This window comes from Geospiza fortis, unplaced genomic scaffold (assembly GCF_000277835.1).
Source record: "Geospiza fortis unplaced genomic scaffold, GeoFor_1.0 scaffold112, whole genome shotgun sequence".
NCBI classification, from domain to species: domain Eukaryota; kingdom Metazoa; phylum Chordata; class Aves; order Passeriformes; family Thraupidae; genus Geospiza; species Geospiza fortis.
Window position 1 is genome coordinate 10,728,159 of NW_005054298.1, and position 23,749 is coordinate 10,751,907.

Here is a 23,749-nt window from a genome sequence, read left to right on the forward strand (position 1 = left end):
GGAGCAAGAGTAAGTGGTAGCAAAAAGAAGTAGTATCAGTACTAGTGGCACAAGAGCAGCAGCATGATTATGGCTAGAAAGAAAGGGTAATATGTCTATTATTGAGCTATATTGTGGAAATTGGTATTTCAGATTATTACTCATAGAAAAAGAAAGCCTCTAACAGGGTGAAATGGGGAAGGGTGGTTCTTTTTTTTTTTTTTTTTTTTAAAGACCAATTATGTTGGAACTATAGTCTTCACAGCAAGAAATTAATATCCCTGGTGTCAGCTGATAGGGTTGAATACAAAGAAGAACTGTTTAGGTAATTACACACACAAAAAAAAACCACACTAAGAATTTAGATCAGCATCCCTGGCATGCAAACAATAAGAAGCAGAACTCAGGGAAACCTCCAACTTCCATTAGTGACGTGTAGCTTAATTATGACTTAGATTGTACGTACTCAGTAATTTACCAGTGTGATTTACAGAACCTATTTCTACTACTGCTGTTTTCCCAAAAATAACAGCAGTAAAATCAGACTGAAATAAAACCTTCCTGACTATTACAGCAGTCCATTTGTAAAGCAGCCTTAGCCCAGAAATGGCTTCAACATCTCAAAACTCTCACCACATGAAGGATATCTCTCCCGGAATGTGTCACTATTATAAGGGCAGGTCTGACTGACTGGTACAGTACTTTCAGGTTATCATTGCAAACTCCAGTTTTAATTTACCCAATAACCAGGAAGACTGGAAATTTAAATGCTTTGTAATTGTCTCAGTCTTACTTTTCTTCAAAGGCATACAGGTAAAATGTTCACCACATTCAGTTGTACTGCCTGCAGATAACACTTTGATATAGCTTCTTTCTTTCTCTACAAAAATCAACCAAAATTCAACCAATGACACTGTTTCTCAGCTTGGTAAACCACAAAATATATAACTTCATACAATGAACCGTGAGACTAAGCTTAGCACAGAAAACCAGAATATCGCAGAAAAGATCAAGCACACATCAGCAACAAACAAAAATGCAAAATCAGTAGCAAATGAACAGTTCTGATCATTTCTCCTGAATGAACAGCTTTTGTGCCTGGTGAACTAATGTCTGCTATGATAATCTTATATGACTGACTTCACCTACTCAGAATGCAGCTATAGCAACTCAGCAACACAAGTAATAAGGCTGTCAAAATGAACTCCAAACCAGCAAAGGAAACCAAGGGAAGGTTACTTCTGCAGGAACTAAGAAAGGCATTTCCAGAAAGGTGACATAACTTCTGCAGAGCACCACAGAGGTTACAGAGTACTTCTAAAGAATTTAGAGATTAAAAGATTTTCTGCAGTAAATAAACTTTTTTGATCATATAATGAAAATGGTTACTTACAGATGAAGAGATGACAATATCCTAAATGCTCCACCTCAGTTATTCACAAGTACCCTAACTACATTAAATTTCAAGCCCACAGTACAATTAATTTATAGGTCACAAAACAGGAAAGAGCAGTCAATCTCCAGTTAATATTTTTCAATTCACCTGTCTCTTTAAAGACTGTAAGCTAGCCCATCACACTGGCCCTGGCTATACAGTTAATCAAAGTACTCTTGGAAACTCCTGAAGAAAAAGAGTATTGAAATTCATTAGTTTCAAAGTTGTTTAACAGCACAGCATGCAGACTGGGACAAACCCCCCACAATATTCCCCATGGCACATGAGATAAATAATTTCAACGTGATACAAAACAACATAAGGTTCAGTCTTTTTAAGAATGGTAAAAATATTTTGAAATAGCAAATAAAAACATTAAACAGCTGTCCTTACCACTGAAAGGTGTTAATTCGTACACGGTTCTTAAAAATTAGTATTCCACCTGACATCACTCCAATCATGATTTCATTGTTACTCTGATCCTTTAAAAGAAAAGAGAAAATTACTTGAAGAACAGTATAACTATCTTTTCAAACCTCACATACGTTCATTCTCATCTCTCTCTAAATACACAAAATAATGAGGAAGGAAATGTTTTTTAATAAAACAAATAAGAAATTAAATTTTCTCCTCCTATTTAGGACAAACCTGAATGTTTGCTCTGAGTTACCACAATAAGTACACACAAAATCTTAATTTCTAAAGTTAGATCGGTCTTTCACTAACTTTGATGAAATAAATACAAGAGTATTATAGTTTATTAACAATAGCAGCACCAATAGACTGGTTTGGCATTTGCTACACTAAAAGGGACCAGCAACTTTAATTCCTACTTGAAAGGAAATTACAATCTCAGAACACAGAGAGGAGAGCTTCTAAAACAAACAATATTGTAAGCAATTTAAGTAGCACTTTTTTCTTGAAATATGTTTGCACTCTAATCAAGCACCTGCTATAGAACTCTCAATGTGGCATTCAAGGCAACAAAGCTCAACCTGATTAACACACAGATAACTAAGCACAAATATGAGCAAAGAAATATCCTCTCTACAGTGAAACAGTGGATATTCAATCAGTAAACCCCGGTTAGGCACCTAACAGTATAATATTTTCTCTCTTATTTTCTCTTGTAAGCAAAAGCCAGGAAGGCTCACAAAAAGAAAAGTGTATTTTTCCATAAATCTCAGAGGAATACATTTTTACATTGCAACACTAGTTCATCCAAACTTACCCTTGCATAGTGCAATTCAACTCCATAAAGTTCTAAGGTACGTGCTGTATTGAGATAATTGAACTCTGCTTCTGCAGGAGACAACCCTCTGAAAGAAAGCAGCTAAATCAGGAATGTTCTAACACAACCTCCCACATCAGGCTCCCCAGGTGAGTGCAGACAGAAAATCTGCATTCATTTTACTACTTCTATCCCCACCCTGAAATCTGAATTTCCTTTCTCATGATAAACAGACAGTAACCCAAAAATTTTAACAGAAAAGTATTTGTGTTTCCAAAAGAACAGAAGTCTTGACAAGAGCTCACAACACATTTTATTTTAATGTACTTTATAATTTAAATCTTTGTGGAGCCCTAGAATCTGGAAATTAGTTTTACAGTTATTTGGCATTGGTAATTTAAATTACCATCAGCTCACTCAAGTGTCTTTAACGTAGCTAAGAGAATTTTCTAAGACTTTATCTGAAATTTAAGGTAACATTCTGTACTTTTGGAAGCAAAAATGACCTGATCAAGCAAATGTTTTATAAATATTGCTTATATTTTGTTAAATTGAACTAACAAAAGGCACTAAAGTTATAAAATAGGAAGGAACCATCACTGGAAAGTACCACAATGTTACATACTGAAAAAAAATATTTTCCATTGCTTCATTGCCTTTTCCTCTTTCTGAAAGGTCAGAGACTCGTACACAGGAAAGAGCAGATACTGAAGAAAAGGACTTTGTTACTTCTAAAGTAACTCTTTTACTGGAGAGAGCATCATGAAAACAAAGCCCTTATGCTCAGAACATTCCCAAAGACTGAAAAAAAAAATCTTAAAGAAAATATATCTGGCTAAGTTAATATCCAACATAATATGCACAAATATTGTCTTCAGAGAACCTTCAACTTAACATGTTCATTACTTCACTAATTTAGATAGTCATATTTTGTACAGACCATCAATGGTATTTATTATACAGGTATTTAATCTAGAAAAAGAAAAAATCACATTATCTTAAAAGAAACAACCAAAACCAACCAACCAACAAACCCAACAACCCACCCACCCCAAAACCTTTAAGAAAAAATACTATTTGTTTTGTATAATAGTACAGCATCAGCAGTCAGGATTTGACAAAGTCAGTATCTTCTGATGTAAATCCTTACATGTGCTGCTGATGTAATTTTGCTATTTCTTTTTCAAAGTCTTGAGGCTGGCTAGGGATGAAAGAATATTCTGAGAGGTAGCCTGGCAAGTTTTCTGAATGGTTGTAGTCTCCCAGCTCGGCTAAAATATTAAAAAGAGAGGTTATTGTTTATCACTGATGTATTTGGCATTGTGCAATGCCCCCAAATTCACATGAGTTTGCTCCCACATAATTTATGATCCACAGCAAAGAAAAATAGAGAAGACATTTGGATTCCCATTTTCCCTTTTGAATAAACAGTCACATTCTCTGTGAATATCATTGAGATTACTTAGAGAGAGCTTTGATTATGCACTTATGAAGGAAATTCATAAAGTGTTTAATTTTTAACACACAAATTAATCCATAAATGCTGTCATTACAGCAAGCACGAAGTAGGATATATATATATAGGATAGTATTCAATTTTCTCTTACTATTTTACTTTTGCTTGTTTTCATGTGATTACACAATTTTATTCTTTTAACACTACAACTGCTATTTCGTTATGAAGACCTGCAAAGTCCAGCTACTCATTCTGCACCAAAATACATTCAGAAGCATTAGAAAAATATTTTTTGTACATTCAATTGTATGTATGAAACAAAGTACACATACATACACCTACGTTGAAACTATTCTACTTGAAACTAATAAAAAGTGTGTTTACATAACTTGTAACACTTCCCTAAAATTATAAGAAATAGATCACAATCACATTTGTCAGAAAACCACATATAAACAACATTTGCTTAAATTCTTTGAGGCTTTCTAACCACAATAGAAAAAATTCAGCTTTAAATATCTGCAATTCATGTAGCAGATCGACAGTGATAGATAAGAAACCTAAAATGAAAAGAGGAGAGATAAAAATAATATATCATGATCTGGGGTCCTGGGCAGGCCTAGCAGCACTGACAAGGCAGATGAAGGCACTTATTGAGCGGGAGGATGAGGAAAGGAAGGGAAGGTAGAAAGACCTCTGGGTCACTTGCATCACCACAAACAGATCCTACTTTAAATAATTTAAAAACTAGAAAATTGGACCAGGTTTCATAACAGAATGCACTCCTTGCTGAAGTCCGAGAGTACAGGACTGAGATCTGCTATTTACATGTATTTATAAAGAGTCCAGGAAGTTTATTACTAGGCAGGTACAGGAATCATTAGACAGAGCTCTGCACGCTGGCAAACAGTAGCAGCAGGATGTCATGGATAAATGTAAATACAATACAGTGTGCATACCCACCACTTCTACAATATTTCCAATAAAAATGTTATCAAGTTTTCATAGTTGCTGTTATCAAATACTTCATCTCTTCTAAGACAAATGCCTATAGTATGACAGTATTTGCAGTACATTTTTCAGGCAGCTGAAGTGTGGGAGTTTTGTTTAAGAGAAACTGTTCTATTGATTGACCTACAAAAAGGTGATCACTGAACAAAACCATGCATAAAACATGACACTACCATTACTATATATTTTTTATGAACATATTAACATAGATGCTGTTTCTCTGATATGTACAAAGTATATAAAGTACTAATGTGCATGTAAGTATCTTCAAGAGTAGAAAAACACATGAATGTGAATGAATATATTGGGATTGCTTCATTTCAGCTTATGAAGAAAAACTGACTGAGGAAGAAAACTAAATCTCAGTTTTCAAGACTCATCTACTCACTGGGTAGCTTAAAATTGTGAAGACAGGTATTGAACTTTTTGGCCAGATAAGACCAGAACTTCCTTTTCCACACCTATTTGGAGGTTCACCATATAGTGTGTTAAAAACATTCTAGTGTCTTAAGAAATACTTTTTAGCATCATTCTCAAGGCCACCATTCCATGCCTCAGAATGCACAGGAATTAAAGAGTATTGATTTGGGGTTTTCTAACAGCATGGCTTTAAGTATTTTTCCCATATCCAATTCAGCAAAACATACTGGGGGAGGACAACCAATCAATGTCCTTAATCATGAGAAAATTAGCACCATGCCCACAAACACCACAGTATAATGCTATACAAAGTACATTGTTTAGAAACTAACCAATAAGACTTTTTATATATTTCAGTACTAACAAGTACACAAACAGTAATTATACTTACATTGAACAGCATAGGAAGCCAGAAGAGCAGCAGTATTATAAGGACAGGGCAATCTGTTTTGTTTTAAAATGATAAATAAATAAAATTACATATTTCATATGACATTTGGTTTTGAAAATCCTAGTCTTTTATAGTCTATGGACAAATTTGACAGGTGATTGTTATAAACATTTCTACTAGCATAGACAGTGATTTATTCTTAATATGTTTTTATTTTTGCAGGCAAAATCTCCCATTATGAAATTTTTCTTGACCAGATTTGCATTTAATGCTTAACACAAGAAAAATGTCTTACCTTCCAGTAAGAATGTCCTGCTTAATTTGCAAAAAGTACTGGTACCTTATTTAGAAAAGCAAACAAAAAACACAACAATTAAAATTTATTCCATCATTTTTCATCAATCTAATGTAATTTGCTATCAGTTAGTGTAAAACTAACACTTGACATTTTCCATGCTATTTCTTTAACTCTAATAGGAAAGAAATGAAACTTTGCTTAGTAAACTAATAATACACCTTGGTAAATTAAATAACTTACAGGCTATGAAGTTATACTTTATATTTCACTAAAAGGTACAAATTTCACATTTTTCCTGCTTTATACAGCAACCACAAATTGCAGTTTGCATCTGTGTATGGAGGTACCCTCTTAAGAATGATCTGTACTCCACGTAGACAGAACTAATTTATTCTGAGTATTTGATACTGCTGTGTTTTCATTTATATGAATTATTCTTAGTATTTTGGAGTTACATTGTTATTACTGAAGTTGAGCACTCTATTATGTCAAACACCTCTCAAGTAACCTCCCTTGAGCTTCTAAAGTTTTCTTTAAATTATGATGTGAAAAAAGCTTGTTTTAGAAATTCATCTAGCTTCTTCATGTCCACTCTTTCAAGTCAGGAAGGAGATTGATATGACAAAAAGCACAGCCAAACACAAACTACTTCCCACCAAACAGGAGCACCAGAAACATCATGACTTAAAAACTCCAACAAGCCAGAAAGTACAAACAAATTTTCCTCTAAATTACTTCCATTGTTTCTCCAACAAATCCCAAATATTTTGTTAATGTCTCAGAATAAATCTTTTGTTCATTCATTTAGATCCTTCATATTTCACTCAGTGGTTTTAGAAAATTTGAAGTATAAAAGTATACTTCAAAAGTATACTTTTACATCAAGTGGCAAATCACACCTGCTACAAAGCTTCACTGAACTAGAGATTGCAGTGGGGTACCAAACAAGATTTATCATTGTGGCAGGATGCTAGCAGCTTAAACTTTTAGAATAAAAATCTCTGCAACAGAACATAAAAGCTGCTGTAGAATTTGTCTCCACTGCCTTTTGAATTTTTTAATAAAAGTGTTACTGAGTGGCAAATTTAAACATCATTGCTGCTTTCTTATAAATTTAAACCCTACATTATTACTATTATAATAATCACATGTTTTCCTTTGTGTAGTTCTGATTCAAAAGCTGGGCTATACCCATTCATTACAAACACCAATGTTACATATGAAAAGCACTAAATATTAAATATTTATTTCCCAAAAACAACTTCAACTAAGAAATTAAAGCCAAAATATATCACTTTATTACACATAACATGACTTCTCCTAACTATGTAGTCTTCAGAAGGTGGATTATCTACCACTTAAAGTCTTACACAAACATTTACAAATATCCACAGAGAAATCCAATTATTTACAAGCTATATAATAGTAAAAACGTAAAACATTCCATGTTTGTAAGAATATGAGGGCAAACATTTGTGAACTGACAAGCAAAGATTAGTCCATGTGCTCAACCCCTACAAAAACATCAAGAAATGCTTTAACTGACCAGAAAGGCAAGAAGCTCAGTTTAAAAGATAATAACCTCAAGAAGTTAAAACTTAGACATTCTCCAGACTTCAGGATCTCAAATATTTCAAATACTTAAAATGCATATTGAAATAAAAAAATAGATAAAGCAAATTTTTTACTGATTAATAAATGCAATAAATTACAAGTTAAACATATATTAAATAGATATGCTTCACATGCTTTTCTTGAGCATCTCTTCACAAATATACAGCTGCACTTCCATTTTATTTGGATTTTTTTAGTATAAAGCTTTATTAGAAATATTTCATGGTACTTAAAGGACATCTTGATTAAGGGACACCAAGCAGAGTTCATCTTCTGACCATTGTTTTCAGTGAACAGTGAGGTTAATGGTTTGTTAGCCAACGACCAGTTTGAACACTGAAGCCTCACATATTATTGAGCAAAATGGGAAATCAATAGAAGCTTTAGCAAAGCAGATCTGCAAAAGCCTGAACAGACTCCACTAAAACAACAAAGGCAGCACTGCATGACCATGTTTTCATCTTACTTATATAGCTATAGCTAGGAAAGGCAGGACAGAATTACTGCTAATGGAATCAACGCTAATAAGCAATTCTCCCTGCCACGAGGAGCACTAATGAAGCTTCATTCCCTCCCCAGCCAAGTTCCAAGCAAAGCTCTCCAGCACACACTGAGCTCCTGCTGACCTCTCCTGACCTGGGGCATTCAAACCTGCCTCGCTCACATGAATGCACAGAGGGCTGACAAGACACTGAACCTTTCCCTGACAGCTCTTCATGCTGCTTCATGTGTTGAGCCATTCCTCTGTTCTCATGGAATTTGTAAAAACTGAGCACTTTGGAGCAGTCTCAGCATCAGCCAGAACTGTCAGAAGTTTGCACTTTTTTTTCTTTCCCTTTTTTGAGGTGGAAATACTGATTACGTGAAAGAACCCATATTTGTGACATGGCATCCTAACTTCACTCCAAAGAAGCCCATGGATAATATCTCTGTCTTTATAATAATTCCAAATACAAATGAGTTTTCTCAGGGGCAATTAGGCCTATTAGCAAAAAAGGCAGAGCCGACCTAGATACAGAAACCATACATTATTTCCCATTTAAAAGAAAGCTGTGTTTATAGCTTTGTATTTAGAGAATAGCACTTCTCCAGTTTTCTCCTTCTTTATAGTTTACTTCACACTGATCAACATTAATGATTTTTTTCACCTCCTCAGGAATATTACATATTTTCCTTTAATTCAGAAAACATGTTTTTCATTATTCATTATTTTGATAGAGTAAATTGGCAAATTTTCCTAGAGTAAATATTCCAGTAAAACAAAGTCTCATGCAGAATCTCTGGGAGTCATTTTAGTGAATTCTGTCTGCATAGATATGTGCAGAATTTTGTCCAAAATATGACAAATTAAAGGCAATGATAAACAAATGTGGACTCAAATTGTCACAGTTTTGGTACTCAGGTTTCAAAAGCTATCCTCAATAATTTTTTTGAATGGGCCTGACCTGTTTTCAGAATGGCCGACATCCAGAAATTCCAATCTGTCAATTCATGCCATTTTTGTAGAGGGCCAGAAGTAATTAAAAATATGGAAAATTTGAGGCATTTCTTCAAGGACTAACTGCAATTCACAAGCCTCTGATTTTGATTCACACTGAGCATTTTCTTTAACAGATTTCAACACACTGCTATCAAAATTAACTTATGTGATTCAAACTACAACTACAACCACAAAGAGCTTAATTTTATTAGTATTAATAGAAAACTGGGGAGGGAGACATGCAGAATGCTCAGCAATTTTTTAGTCACAAAGGAGAGCACTCGGAAGGATAGAATTAAATTTGTATTTATTGGTAAATACTGGGATTAAGTTTTTCCTCTTTTCTCTATTTTCCCTTTTCTGTTTCTACTTGGTAGCATTTGCTTCATGTAGTTACTTCACTTTGCATATAAATTCATAAGTTTATTCACAGAGGCTTTTTGTTATACTGATTTGGTACAACTGCATAACTCACATCTGTAATTATTAAGCAAAACTTAGAAGCTTGTACATACAACAAAAATGAGTTAAAAGAAAATTTCCATGTTATACCTTAAAGAAATTAATGACTGTTCTAGAGAAGTATTTTATTGACAAAGCAACCAGACCTACCTTGTGTATTCCTCTTGGAGCTTGTTTGGGTCACCTACAAAAAACTTAACTCTGAAGTTCAGACTGTGAGGAGATCCTCCTATGGTCAAGAAAAGTTATTTCTAATTAATCAGGGCACCCTGGAAAAACAGCATAATAACAATAGATGAATTGACAAAATACATACATTACTCACTTTTTAATTGTTTCCTGATAGGTTTGTTTGGATCCAACCACCTCTGGAAAGAGACAAATTGTAACACAAACTTCAGAGAAACAAAGTACAAATCACAGCCTTATACATCAAGAAACTGGTGCTTTTTTATTACTTTTTACTTGGTCTCTACCAAAATGCCTCACTGGCATACACAGGCTTATTACTGATTCTGGAGGCATCATCACTATCATCAACAACTGCTACTGCTCTTTTTTCCCCAAGATTAACCTATGTTGTCCAGATACCTGTTTCACAGCAGTAATTCCCCTTTGAGTTGCTTCCATGATTGTCACAGAAGCCTGAGAGAGGTCACAACCCAACTATGCTGTGTTTAATAACTGTCAGCTACTCTTTAAGAAGAACCACCTAAGCCAGTGAAGAGCTGTAAGCAGGCTCATTTACCCAACTCAGAAGTTAATTTGTTTAACTACTTCCAGTACTTCTGACTGGATTTTGTGAGTCTGCCACATCCAGGGAGTGATCCCACTGGCTCAAACTGTCAGCCTGTGTCAGCACTGCTACATCACTAACTTGATCTTGAAAGCCAGAGATCCAGCACTCAGCCTCCTGGATTAAGGACTACAGAATAATTTTACTGAACAGTTCCAAATATTGATTACTTCTGCAAGAGAACACTGCTGTGTACAGGCAGAGCTTTATAAAAATCAATGTGGCAAATTTCAGCTAAAAGTACAACTGCCTGGAAAGTTCTGCAAGTTGTTTAAACCACTGCCCATCAGCAACCCAGCAGTCTCTGTACACACCAACTCAGTCCAGGTACCTCCTAAGTCTATCTTTGGTATAAATATTGCTCAATTCCTTGAGCTGCCTTGCAAGGCAAGTCCACAAGCCTCAGGAAATCGTTACATGGGCACAGCTCCTAAGCAGTGACAGACACCTACCCCTTACAGCCTGCAACTCCCTCACACTTATCACAGGGTCTTTTAGTTTTTCAGGTGAGGGAGGAGGAGCCAAACACACAGGTATCTGAGCTACCTAACACACACAACGGATCTGAAGTTAGTCCTGTCATTTTTGTCCTTTTTAATTCATTAGCCTGAAGTTAGTCATTTTCTCATGAGGAATAACAAATAGTGATGACTAGATCTACATGCTGCAGCATCCTTGTAGTAGTTAGCTCAAGAGGAAGTAGAGGCAGTTTGATACAGCCTCAAAAGTGTGAATACCTGAAAAAAAAGCCTCATACAGGATCAATTAACTTTTAAGACTAAATGTAAAAGCTTAAAGAACACTCCAGCCAGGGATATATGTGTACTTTATATAAGAATCTTTCAAAACATGGTGACAGATACTTTTTTTTCCTTTGATATTAGTATTATAATAAAACACAAGGTCTCTGCAATTCATGAGATCCATGTTTAAACACAATGGTAGAGGTTTCACACTCAATTAGCAGAATCCCCTCTTCCTCATCATCTTTATCTGCTGCTGCATTAACTATATCTTAGCAATATTCTGCTGTATTATTTCACAAGTAACTAGAATATTTGTCAACCCAATATGGTTTCCTTGTCCAAATGAACCAAATGTAAATGTGTATCAAAACCTGAAATTATTCAAACCCATGCATTCTTCACACTTGCATGACTAACACTGGTAATACTTCTTCTTAGCTCTGACACATTGTTTTCATGGCAACTAGACAGTGCTGAAGAGACAAAATATTTAGAAACTAAAAAAATAAAAAAAATCTTTAAAGTATGTGCTCGTACCAAATACCTGTTAAGTCATTGCTTCGGAATAACCCTTAATCAGATCCTTGTATTACAGTGTTGTGCTCAGCTGCTTCCAGACAGATAAACTAAAAGAAAGAGAGCTTAGAGCTCTACCCTTTGGAAAGGCAGATAAATTTCTGAATGTTGAGCAATATTCAATTAAATATTGAGCAATATTCAATTAAATACTTCTTTTAAAAAGATGAAAAATAATTCAGCCTTTCTTCTGCTTGCCTATGTTTTTTAAGCCTGAAACAAAGTTTAGAATAAAAATATTACAGAGGCAGTCCACCAATGTCTTAACAAAACTGTCAACAAATGAATGCAGCTGACTTTTGATGCACAAATTGAGAAGTAAGTTTGGAGCCCATCATTGTGCTGTACATATAATAAGAATTAGGTAAAGAACTGTCTTAAGGAATAATGCTTAGCTAAACTGCACTTTGCAAAACAAGTATTGACTCTTTGATACTTATGAAAGAAAATATCCAAAAACGCTCTTAAGGCACTCAAGATCCCAGTAGGACCACTGTAACTAGTGCAGTGAATGTTACATTTGCATCTCTTAGTTTCTACTCGTGATTTACAAAGTTTCAGTTGCGTAGAATTTCTTTCAATTAAGTCCATGAACCGTTGTAAAGACTCATTTCCAAGGGAGTCCCTTCTTTGTTAAGGTGAGGAGATGACTGCCCTTGTTAGATACGGGACTATACCAAGCACTATTGAAAGATCACCAAGGTATCTGGGCTACAAACAGAAACTCCATACACAACAATCTAAAACCCCCTCATTATTCTCTAAGTCCTAAGGACAAATACAACCACAAAACAAATCTAAAACAGATTCACTTTTTTTTGACAATGATAATGCAATCTAGTAAACAGACATAACAAAACAAGTAATATCCTTTTAAGATATTACTTCATAAGCACAGAACTCCATATTTTACTCCAAACCTGGGACTATTAACACGCAATTTTATTGTAACTACAACAAAAGATGATAGAGACCCTCACAAATGACACAGCTGGGGAAGATGGCACAATCTTGCAACAGCTTCTATTTACCTCTCTTTAAATAACACAAAGCACAGTGATTAACATGATTATGAGTCTTAAAGACTGTACTTATAAAACAGAGTTTTATAAGGGATAACTTACAGGGTTATCAGTAGATTCATCAGCCAACTGTAAACCAAAGTAATCTCTCTCTGTCAAATCGAGATGCTTGAAGACTATGTCCAACAGAACTTGGCCCTGATCGTGTTTCTGCAGAGAAAAAATACAGACCTTTCCTTTAATCAATAAATATATATAACTGGACACACAGATTTCAGGCAGGTAGAGCACATATAAATTCTTTCAGACATGCTCTAGCAGCAATTTTTAAAATATCACAAAGTGTATCCCAGCAGCACTATTTTTAAACGAGCTTCAGCTCTTTTTGAAACATATGTAAGGAAATCATTTTTCTTCTCTGTCATTTTCTGACAGTAAGAACTTCTCACTTCTCAGCTAGCTACATGATTATTTCTGAAAGCCTTTCATTAGCCAAATTTGATATTTAAAAGGAGAGCAGAAAAGGAAAAAAAACAGTCAGAAATTAATAAAGAACTCGGTGCAAACAAGAATCTTGTTTGGGTCACTGAATTCAAATGTACAGGTCTACACAAAATATCCTTCCTGATCTCAAAATCTATTCCTGACTTTAAATGAACCAGCATATTGAAAATGCTTCCAAAGTTTAATGGCAGAGACAGCTGAAACAGCCAAATACCTAACCAAGAAGTATCATTTAATACATTCTAAGATAGCACTTCACTGTAAATGAATTAATTCAAAGTAACTGAGTAGCAGTAACACTTCAGAGTCAAGTGAACAAACTTGATTTCTACTACAGGGACAAATGTTACCCACAAAATGATATAAAAAGAATCTGTGGTGTTAGTACCTAGCCATTTTTTGCCTAACCTGGAAATACTGCCAACATAGTAATTGAAACTCTGAGTGTGCCATTATGACAAGACTCAATAAATACATTTGGTGAAATCTGAAGGGAGTTTCCCAAAGAAGTTAAAAGTGTCACAGCATCTTGAAATACAAAAGACAAGCAAAATTCTGCAAGAACTGTCAAACAAGAAGAAATGTGAAAGAGATGATTGATACATTTTCCACCTAGATTTTCTACTTTCTGTCACCAAGCAGAGAGGCTTCTAATAAACTTCTAGGTGCCAAGTATTATTGCAGCTACAGTGGATTTGATACATCTTGCCTTGTTTACTGTAGGCAGTAAGAATAATTTTAGAGTTTTAGAACAAAAACCTCTGCTGTTCTGCTCCCAAAGTACCCTGGTTTGCATAGAGATTACATAACAGTTTACCTTTACAGCTGTTGGAATGGAAGTATGTAGCTAAAAGATCAAGATAAAGCTGCAAGAATTCCATTAATACCCATACAAGAGAAAAATCTACACATCTGCCTTCAGACATCTTTTAACATCTAAGAGCATCCTATCAAAACTAAATTTTTTATTCAGATGAAATTACACTGAATTCAACTGAAGTTTAATAAACTGTCAGAGGCAGTTATTTGCGCCTAAAAACTCCAAGAAGCATGACAATTTATTTTATAATAATAAAAAAGTAGAGAATAATTATACACAAATTATGTTTGAAATAATCCCATGAGGACAATCATACCCATAACTCTGCATATATCTTTAAGTTGAAATTACATAAGGGATACATTTCAGGTCCCATATAAATTTGGCTAAATTGAAGTGACCTAAGAATTCCTGTATTTACTTTGCAAAAGACCTTATTTTTCTTTAAATGGTACAGAGAAGATGTCTTACAAATTGATAAGAAGTACACCACTGAAAAATTTACTTTCCAAATTACTAAAAACAAGCAAAGAAAAAAACAGATGTTAACACAATAAATGTACAACAGCATAAATGGATAAGGCATTTTTTATATACAATCCAAATATAGCCACTTTAATTTTTACTAAATTAGGAGTTTCTGTTATATTTTGAAATAAACCAATAATCAGTACAGTTTTTACAGCAAATAAAGCTAATTTTAAAATTACATAGCAACACTAATTGCCTCTTGGCATTTTTCCCACGTAGATTTAAATAAGAACACAAACGAAGAACTTATAACAGTAACTACCAGAAAATGGGAGATGTCTGGAACCTAAGTTTAGTCTTGCAATTACCACAGCTGACATGTTACTTCCTCTAACAGCATGCAGATACCATCTCTGTAGCTTTTTTCCAATCTAATCCTGCCAATGTATACTGTTTCTTAAAAACCTGAACAAATATTTCCTAATGAAAAAGCTTAGAACTGGCTGATCAGTTTGAATTAAGAAACACAGAACATCATTCCACAACCACAAGGAAGGTATTTTTCCTGCAATTGAGCAGCAAATTTGGTAAGAGAAGACAGGTTTCAACATGAAGCATTTGTTTGGATCACAATGTTTTACCTAGTGCAAAATAAAGATAAGCATTTAGCAAAACCAGACCTTAGCTTAACCCATCTCTGATATTTATGTAATGATGTTGCAGCTTGCCAAAGCAGGTGAAGGTCACAATTCTGGTTGTGGAGAAAGATCCAAAATACTTGTAATACTATGATAACATTGAACAGCTGCTCAAAAATATAAAAAGTATGAAATCAAGTTTAAATGTCTGATTTTTTTAATAAAAAAGCAAACCAAATAAATGCAAATGAGCATAATAAGAAACTTTTGTTGCTACAGATTCAAGTTAAACATTATTTCCTCATAAAACAAGAAATAATGAAAACACGTATGAAAAATGAGAACTATCTAAGACAAAACCACGAGTTAGACACAAAAATGTCCATTTTTTTTCTGAACTGAAGAATTAGAGGGTTACATGCACTTACTAGTCATTGCTGGAGGCAGAATGTCTCACAAATTTTGGCCTCTTAGGCCAAATTTGACATAGACACTAGACATCAATACATGAACTGCATTTTATTAACTGTTTATCATCTAGTATCACTAGATATATACAGATTAATTTTTAATTGCAAAATGATTGTCACTTGTTCACAAACACCATGTGTGAAAATTTAGGCAGATACCTGCAGCTTTACACATTACACAGGTCTGATGCCTGCTTACCAGCTCTCACCCTCTTCTCCAGCTCCATTACTGACACTCTGCTTTTGCTGCTGCCCACAGAACTGGCTGCACCCACAACAAACACCACAAGACATTGCTGCTGTGTCAGCCTAAAAATATTTGGATTTCTGATGCCAGAGGAAGGGGATGACAGGTTCTGGGCTTTCCTGGAGAGGGTCACAGCTCTGCTGCTCACACATTTGTGGGAGGCTGCGCTGCTCCTTCACTACTGGCAACACAAACCCTTTCACTTGCAGCTCACAACAATGCCTGGGCTGATGCTCCAGGAAGTGCACTCCCCAACACTGCTCAACTCTCTCCTTTCCTTCTACAACTAATGCTATTCTTTTAATTTTTTTTTTTTTGGTCAAAGAAAAAAGGGAAAGTATCAAAGTAATGCTGGAGATTAAATTACTAAAAACATCTAAAATTACAGAGGGGTGGTATGGGGTTTTTTGTTTGGTTTGTTCTTTTCTTGTTTGGTTCGACTTATTTTACAGGTTTTTACATTTTGCTTCCATCAGAGTGTAAATTCATTAAATTTGAAGTTCTGGGATAGTAAAGGCTCCAAATTGAAACATTTGTCCATGACCATTAGCCTTTCTCACAGAACAACCCACCCCATCTATCTTGACATATTGGCTTTCAGGGAATATAAGTAAGCCAGCCTGCATGGAAAAGATGTAATTTTAGGTATTTAAACAAGTAATTAAAACAAATTAAAGTAATTTGATCTCGAAGAAACAGTTTTACAGTAATGCAAATGATCCTGATCATGTTGTTAACTCACATCAGCCTTCTTTCTTCCAGCTACATGTTCTACTGAAGTCTGCTTTTCAGGATGGAAGGAGGATTTCTTCATTTAGTAAGCAGAGCATTTTAAAGAAAGGGTTTGTACTCCTCAAACACAGGCACAGGTTAATTCCAACTGATTCTTCTGCCTGGAACCAATGCAGCCTTTCTCTGGCTACAATCCATGGGGATTATCTGGTTTGATTTGTTACACTCTCAACAAGGTAAGGCTTAGCACAAAGGTGCCTTTTGTTCAGATCAATGGAAAGGGCTGGTTGAATTGTGAACTTAGAACATCACGTAAATTATCAAGAGACATTGTCTGTGATCACCACTTTGCTGTTGGAGAAGAAATAGCATTTGAGTACATTTTTATTAACACACCACTGCATCCTCCAGATGATTTTTACAATCATTAGCATACAAAATACCTATAGCAATCACCAGGAGAAAAAAAAAAGAAGGGGCTAATTTATTTGATGTTATCTTTGTTCTTCCTATTTTGAAAACAAGCCCATAAATATTTATGGCTAAGTATAGAGCCAACCACAATAAAGTAAACCAAAGCTATAAAACCTGAGAACCTGTATGGCATGTAGGTTACATTTGCTACAAATGAATACTTTATTACTCCCTAATTGTGAAAAAACAGATTGAGTCTAAAACATGAGATCAAGATGTTCAGCACCAAGGAACTTTTTATTCCCTAGACCCAGTTTTAATAGACAAACTTGCAGGCTGATCTGTATAAGCAGTAAAGCATGATCCATGCAACTAAAATATTTAGTACACTAGGGAGGTGGTAAGAACATATTACATAATTTTTTCTTGGGAGAGACAGAACAGACATTTGAGGATTTATAGCTGGTGATTCTGCTTTTCTTAGAGGCACTAGTATCCTCTAAAAATGTACAGCTTTTAAACACCTAGATCAGAAAGAAGCACATCTCCCATACCTGCTGCCCAACAACTATTCCTTATTCTTCCCTATTTTTACTTTCTTCATAAGAAAAAACCACAAGACAGATACTTTAATGGAAAACTTATGCACCTGAAAGCAAAGATGACAACATTTACAATTTCTTATGCACTTCTAATGTTTTATATCCAACTACATTTTGCATATATTGCTTTTTGGCAGGCAGTATAGACTGGGAAACTGTTAGCAAGGATGAGAAGAGATACAGAAAAGGGGAAAGCATAGAGAAAAAATTATCTTAGTAGGGAAAGGAGGCTTGATGTTAATAAATTAAAGTCTTTTAAAAATCTGTCCCTCAGCTCCATCATCCAAAATTCCCACACTTTACTACTCAGAAGTCCAGGAAAATTAAGTATTTTTGAATGAACTACAGAAATGCCTCAAGAGACTATCCTAAACCCTTCCACCTTGACTGACATATCTAAAACAAATAACCACCAGATCTGCCTCTGAACCTTAAGCCTCTGGATGTTGGATCCCTGCAAGTTTTTGCCAGATAACAGCTTTCACTTGTGATCAGTAGCTGCAGGCTCTAACCACTGATTACAGAACAGAAAAAGGCAATCCCTCTCACAAATCTTCCCTGAAACATTCAAATATATCAATATCCTTGCTGTACACTGGGTATCAGAATTCAATATAATTACTGAGCATTAGAACTTCTTCAAATAGTCTGAATTGATTTGTCCATATAGATTTGACAATTGCTTCACTTTCTCCTTCACTTCCCATCTGAAGTGCCACAGCCTTATTTGATACTCCTACACTTCATTTGCTGAAGTTCAATCTCCTTTTGAAAAATTTTAATTAATATGCCACCTGTTAACTTTCATCATCACATTATTCAACCTTTCTCTATGTAAGTCATCAATTCTATAGCTTTCAAAGTAAAAGCAGAGTTCTACTACTACAGGAAAACCTACAGCTTCTTTCCTGTTGAGTTCTAGTTCTTCTCACACACAGACAACTTTAAATGCTTTAATGTTTTCTTGTGAGGTCCTTGCCTATTTTTAATGGGTTTTTTTCCCCCTCAGGAAGCTGAAAGAAAGGGCTGCACTTGTGTAACATATACACAACATCATGAACATTTTTATTAGAAAATGGGATGAATAACCTATTTTAAATTCCAGGTTCATGCGTAAAAGTTGTTGATTTTTTCCATTAACAGTTCTCAGTATTCAGCAACCAGCTTTCCATTTTCCTCCCTGTCATTGTCATTAGCGTAGTAGAAGGTGGTGACCTTAAGTGAGGGAAATCACAGAACAATAATATTTCTGAGGAAAGCAAAGAGCAAGGAGTTTCTCTAAGATGACATCTATGACCAAGTATAACCATACAGGTGATTGAACACAGTCAGCTATACAGCTATGGGAAAAGTTCCCACTCCACCTTACTCGTGCTGAAAATACAAAAACCAGAATGCAGCAGAACAAAAGCTGCATTCAACTCAATGGCAAAACTGTCCTCCATTTCCACTGGGCAACTTTAATCCATGAAGAGAATTACTAGAAATAAATTATGCTTCGTACACTGGATTTTGAAATGAAGATGTGTTAGTATGACAGAGCATGCCAGAATGACTAAGATCCCAGTAACTGTGCACACGTGTACAAGCATGCCTGCCTGAATACAACTTCCCCTTTTATTCTCTACTTCACACTGTTTGAAAGTCAAACTCCAGCCATACAAACACAGAAAAGGAAAGCAAGCTCAGGATATTTATCTGCAATAAGCCAGATATTGATTTGCAGTAAGAGTGTTACTTACATTAACTCTGAAAGCTTGTACAGTGTTATCCAGGAGAAAAATGTTGCAGACCACCTCCGTATGCTGCCTGTCTCGTGCCAGCTCAGATGCTCGGACATTGTAGGTTCTGCCAGCAGGCAATCGGAAACGTGCGGTCATTACTGTCCACACAGGGTCTGCAGGCAAAACCAACAGAAAAGTTAAAAAGAGCCAAAAAAATGCAAATGCAACAATGTCTCACTTCAAAAAAAGGTGAAAACACAGCAAGTCCATTATTTAAAAAGTCCATTACAGACAGAAGAAAAGTGAACACTAAATTCACAGTAGTCAATAAGACAGCAATGCCTTACATGTTACAACACAACCTTATACCAAAATACTCAGTCCTTTACTTTCTGTCCATTGCCCACACCCTCCCTATTTTAAGGTTGTTTTGTGGGTTTGCTGTTTTCTCATTGGGTTTTTTGTTTGTTTTTAAAGATTCACAACAACATTTTCAATTCAAAAAGCATTGTAATTGCTAGGCATTATGGCTACTAGTTTCCTGATATTAGATGCAATTAAGTAACTAATTTCAGTGCAAAACAGCAAAAAATGCTTACATAAAAAGCTTTATGGAGAAAAAGAAAACAGCAAACAAACAAGACTTTGATGCGTTATTCTGCAAGGCCTGTGCATTCACTCTAAAATCACAAAACATGAGAATGTACAGTGGTAACAAAAAGATTAGCATTGTTTCTTTGCCCTCTTTTTTTAAAATTACAACATGAATAGTTTAATGTTTGTCAAATTACTGAATCTTCTGTCTATGTCAATTTGATTGGATTTGCACATTTAGTTTGGGAGCACAAACAATTCTCATCCTCTCAGCAAGCAACCATGACCATCACAAGTGTACACCCTGTGCTGAGAGCCGATAAATAGAATGCAAGAATTGACTTCCACTTTTCTAATCTAAGATTCTGGTGATTATCATCCAGCCCCAGCCCAGCAAAGTCCTTAAGGACCCATCTGAAGCTATCAGCTCTATCCAATGATACCAGCTACTTTCTCAAGTGCCTCACAGGATCAGGGCCTGTGATTCACTTAATTACACACTCAGCAAACTATTTCTACATCCTTTGACAAGGGCGTAAGCAAACAGAAAGTTTCATAACTTAAGCAGAGAATACATTGAGACATAAAATTAAAATACCCTAAGAGTAGCAAAAGAACACATGTACATTCAAAACCGAATATAAAGTGATTGATTTTCCTGATCTTGCATAAAATTATGAAGCCTTCAAACACATCTATGTATTAACTTCACATTTGTGGAGGGGGACAGGAGCATATGATGACAAAAAAAAAAAAGGACAATTTAGCAGAGGACAGCAAACATTCCAGCAGTGATTAGAGAGCTTACATGGATCATAAGAGGTATCTATGCTCCAATATACATAAATGAAGAGGGAGGGGTAAGAAATGAAAGATCAATCCCTCCTGAATAGTTGGTAACTCAGATACATAGGCTCTCATGGGAAAGTGGAATACCAAGAACTAAGCCGGGACTTTGTGGTTCAATCATCTTTCCACTGCCTGCAGACAACCTCCTGAGTAACTGCCCTAAAAATCCCTGAGGTATTTGGCTTTTCTAGATCACATCTTTAGCTCTTGAAGTATGACCACACACCTGAGACATACAAAAATCTGCTTGATCATCATCCATCCTTGCAAAATGCTTATTTTGACTTACTCAGCATTTTCAGATTAACTAGTACCTTGCTTCCTCACCAGACAGCTTTTTTCTTTTGGCTACTCAGTCACTGGCTTTAGAACTGAAATGCTGTATTCATGTAGAACTACAGCAAGTTTATTTTTGTTTTGCTAAACCAACAAGACAAACTGAATGATAAAGACACCAGATAAAGCCACCAGCTGCTAAATTTATGACTATGTCAGCTACACAACTGATACTACAGCCAGAATGTTAGGACAGTATTTGCTGCTGAGCTGAAACTAAGAAGGTTTCAGGAAAGCACACCATTTGATTAAAACCAGTTTCTCCATACCACAGAAACAGCCCCTTGATGGGTGTAATATACAAAGATTTGAAAAAGTAACAAATAAATCAAGAAACAGTGAGCGCCATCTTCAGAGTGCCTTTCCACAAATACAAACACTAGTGCACAAAGGACTGTTCAGCTTTCAAATTTAAGTACTGCAGTCCTCACAAATGCATTTGGCAGTGAGCTAGGAGAGCCTAACTCAACAAAGCATAGTTTTGCAGCAGAGGGGAAAAAGGACTTGTTTAAAACTAGAAAACAATCTTAAAACCATCACGTTTTAAGAGAAGAAAAAGGTAAGTCTCACCTTTTCTCCTGTTCTTTCCTCTATTTTTGTCATATTTGCTGATCAAGACAAGACCAGCAATATTTTTTCCTTCCTCATCACTGCCTTAAACTAGACAGAAAACTGGGTTTCAGATGCAGCAACAAATCCGAAAGAGGGAGCAAAGAGAAAATCATCCCTTAGTGACCCTCAAAATCCTTTATCACCATGAAACCATTCACTCTGTCCCGTCAACAGACCCAACCTGCAGATCTATCAAGGTTCTTGCTGTAACACAGATCATCTTTGCTCCAGCCAAACAAAAAAATATTGCATAGTTACAGACAATGACTGGATTTTTCTCAATGTACATAAATGAAACGATCAAATTCAAGAAAGAGGCACTGTATTATGAGTTTGTTATGGAAACAGGAGCAGCTATATTGGGCCAGAACAACAGTTCGTGTAGCTTGCAGACTGGAAGGGCAATGCCTTCTCCACTCTCCCTAAGAAAGAAACAAACAAATAGGACACACACACACTTCTCATGCTGTTCCAGTGGAGTTTAGCATCTTCCCAGTGGGAAGCTCATAGTCCCACCACGCTGGACATCAGTAATTCATTAATGTTTTCTTCATAGACTTAAGGAACTATGTTTTGTACTTTCAGATTATGCAATGATATATAAAATACACAGTACTTGGAACCACCATCTCATAGCAGACAAGTTTCTTGCATGAAACTAAGAGTTTTTTGCAACTACAAAACACAGTTTAACAAGTATAATGACTCAAATCCTGAAATGCGCCCACGAAATGGAAATAAACAGCCATGAAACTAATAGAGAAGAAGGTGACAAGAGACTGTCTTCTGTAACCCACATTCCAAGTTAATCTTTCCCTCTATGTCAGCAAAGAAACTATGGAAGAATGTAAGGAATATGTTAAAACACCTTCACCATCACATGCACTTTCAAAAATACTCCTCCTTCTAAGACCTGCCAGGGTTATTACACAGAACTGCTCTGTGGCCAATCATGTGCACACAACCCATATTTAAACCTCTATCAGCACATGTACACTTAACAAAAAGGACGCGGTTGTTAAGTACAGATAGACTCTGCAATTACTGGTTTTACTGACACACTTGTTTTACAACATAATTGGCCACAAACTGTACCCATATCATCTTTGCAACTTCTTTCTTTCACAAATAAATAAACCAAGAACACAGATAGTATTGTCTCCCAAACACATATTGCCATTCTTGCTATACATTTTGAAAACTTACTAATAGTGAAATGGCTAGCTCTTGCTTATAAGGTTACAAATTACAGCTGATTTCCTAACAAATACTGATATATAAAATGAGAAAATCTGATAGAAATTCAGCTACACTCATTGCATACTTCTGCAATAAAAATATTATAGCTAATGTTAGTACAGAACAGAGGAGTGCTTTAGGCTCCAAAGTAAAATCTGCATACCCAAAAGAAACAGGAGTAAAAACAAAAGCTGAGACTTAACCAAAAAACCAGTTTGAGAACATCTGGCTTAAACAGCAGGCTAACTTAAGCAAGATACTAATGTGTGTGCATATCCATGTTGTGGGCAGTGCCACGGCCACTTAATGCTAAAATATTTTTATACATGCAAGTGGATTATTTAAACCAGACTTAATCTTTGCATATGATGAAGGTTTTCTGCTTATAATTTTTCAGCATCTTCTGGTAAGCATGTAATATTTATGTGAATAAACAATCTAAAGAACATGCTGCTACAGCAACTGGAGAAGGACAGGACTTGTGCAAAGTAACTCCACTTACCTCTCAGGTCTGTGGAGGGAGTAAGTTGTACATTTCCTGCCTGAGCTCAGGTTTCAAGTGGTGAAGCAATTCCAGGGA

The 23,749-nt window shown here is 35.5% G+C and overlaps 1 protein-coding gene across 3 annotated transcripts in view; it reads right to left on the minus strand.

The window, feature by feature from the left end:
* PTPN4 (protein tyrosine phosphatase non-receptor type 4) overlaps positions 1-19,716 on the minus strand; it is a 71,005-nt gene extending 51,289 nt beyond the window's left edge. For 2 of the 3 annotated variants that reach the window (XR_004082014.1, XM_031059036.1), the window contains exons 1-9: positions 19,558-19,716; positions 13,020-13,127; positions 10,103-10,145; positions 9,928-10,006; positions 6,219-6,263; positions 5,924-5,976; positions 3,796-3,916; positions 2,646-2,733; positions 1,808-1,896 (exon numbers count right to left, since the gene is read on the minus strand). Coding sequence is in view for 2 of the 3 variants with exons in the window: in XM_031059036.1 (XP_030914896.1) it covers positions 1,808-1,896; positions 2,646-2,733; positions 3,796-3,916; positions 5,924-5,976; positions 6,219-6,263; positions 9,928-10,006; positions 10,103-10,145; positions 13,020-13,127; positions 19,558-19,695 (764 nt within the window). In the remaining variant the exon portion in view is untranslated. The remainder of the gene's footprint in view (positions 1-1,807; positions 1,897-2,645; positions 2,734-3,795; positions 3,917-5,923; positions 5,977-6,218; positions 6,264-9,927; positions 10,007-10,102; positions 10,146-13,019; positions 13,128-19,557) is intronic. The other variant, XM_005415772.3, reaches the window with a different exon arrangement.
* Between the last annotated feature and the right edge of the window lie 4,033 nt (positions 19,717-23,749).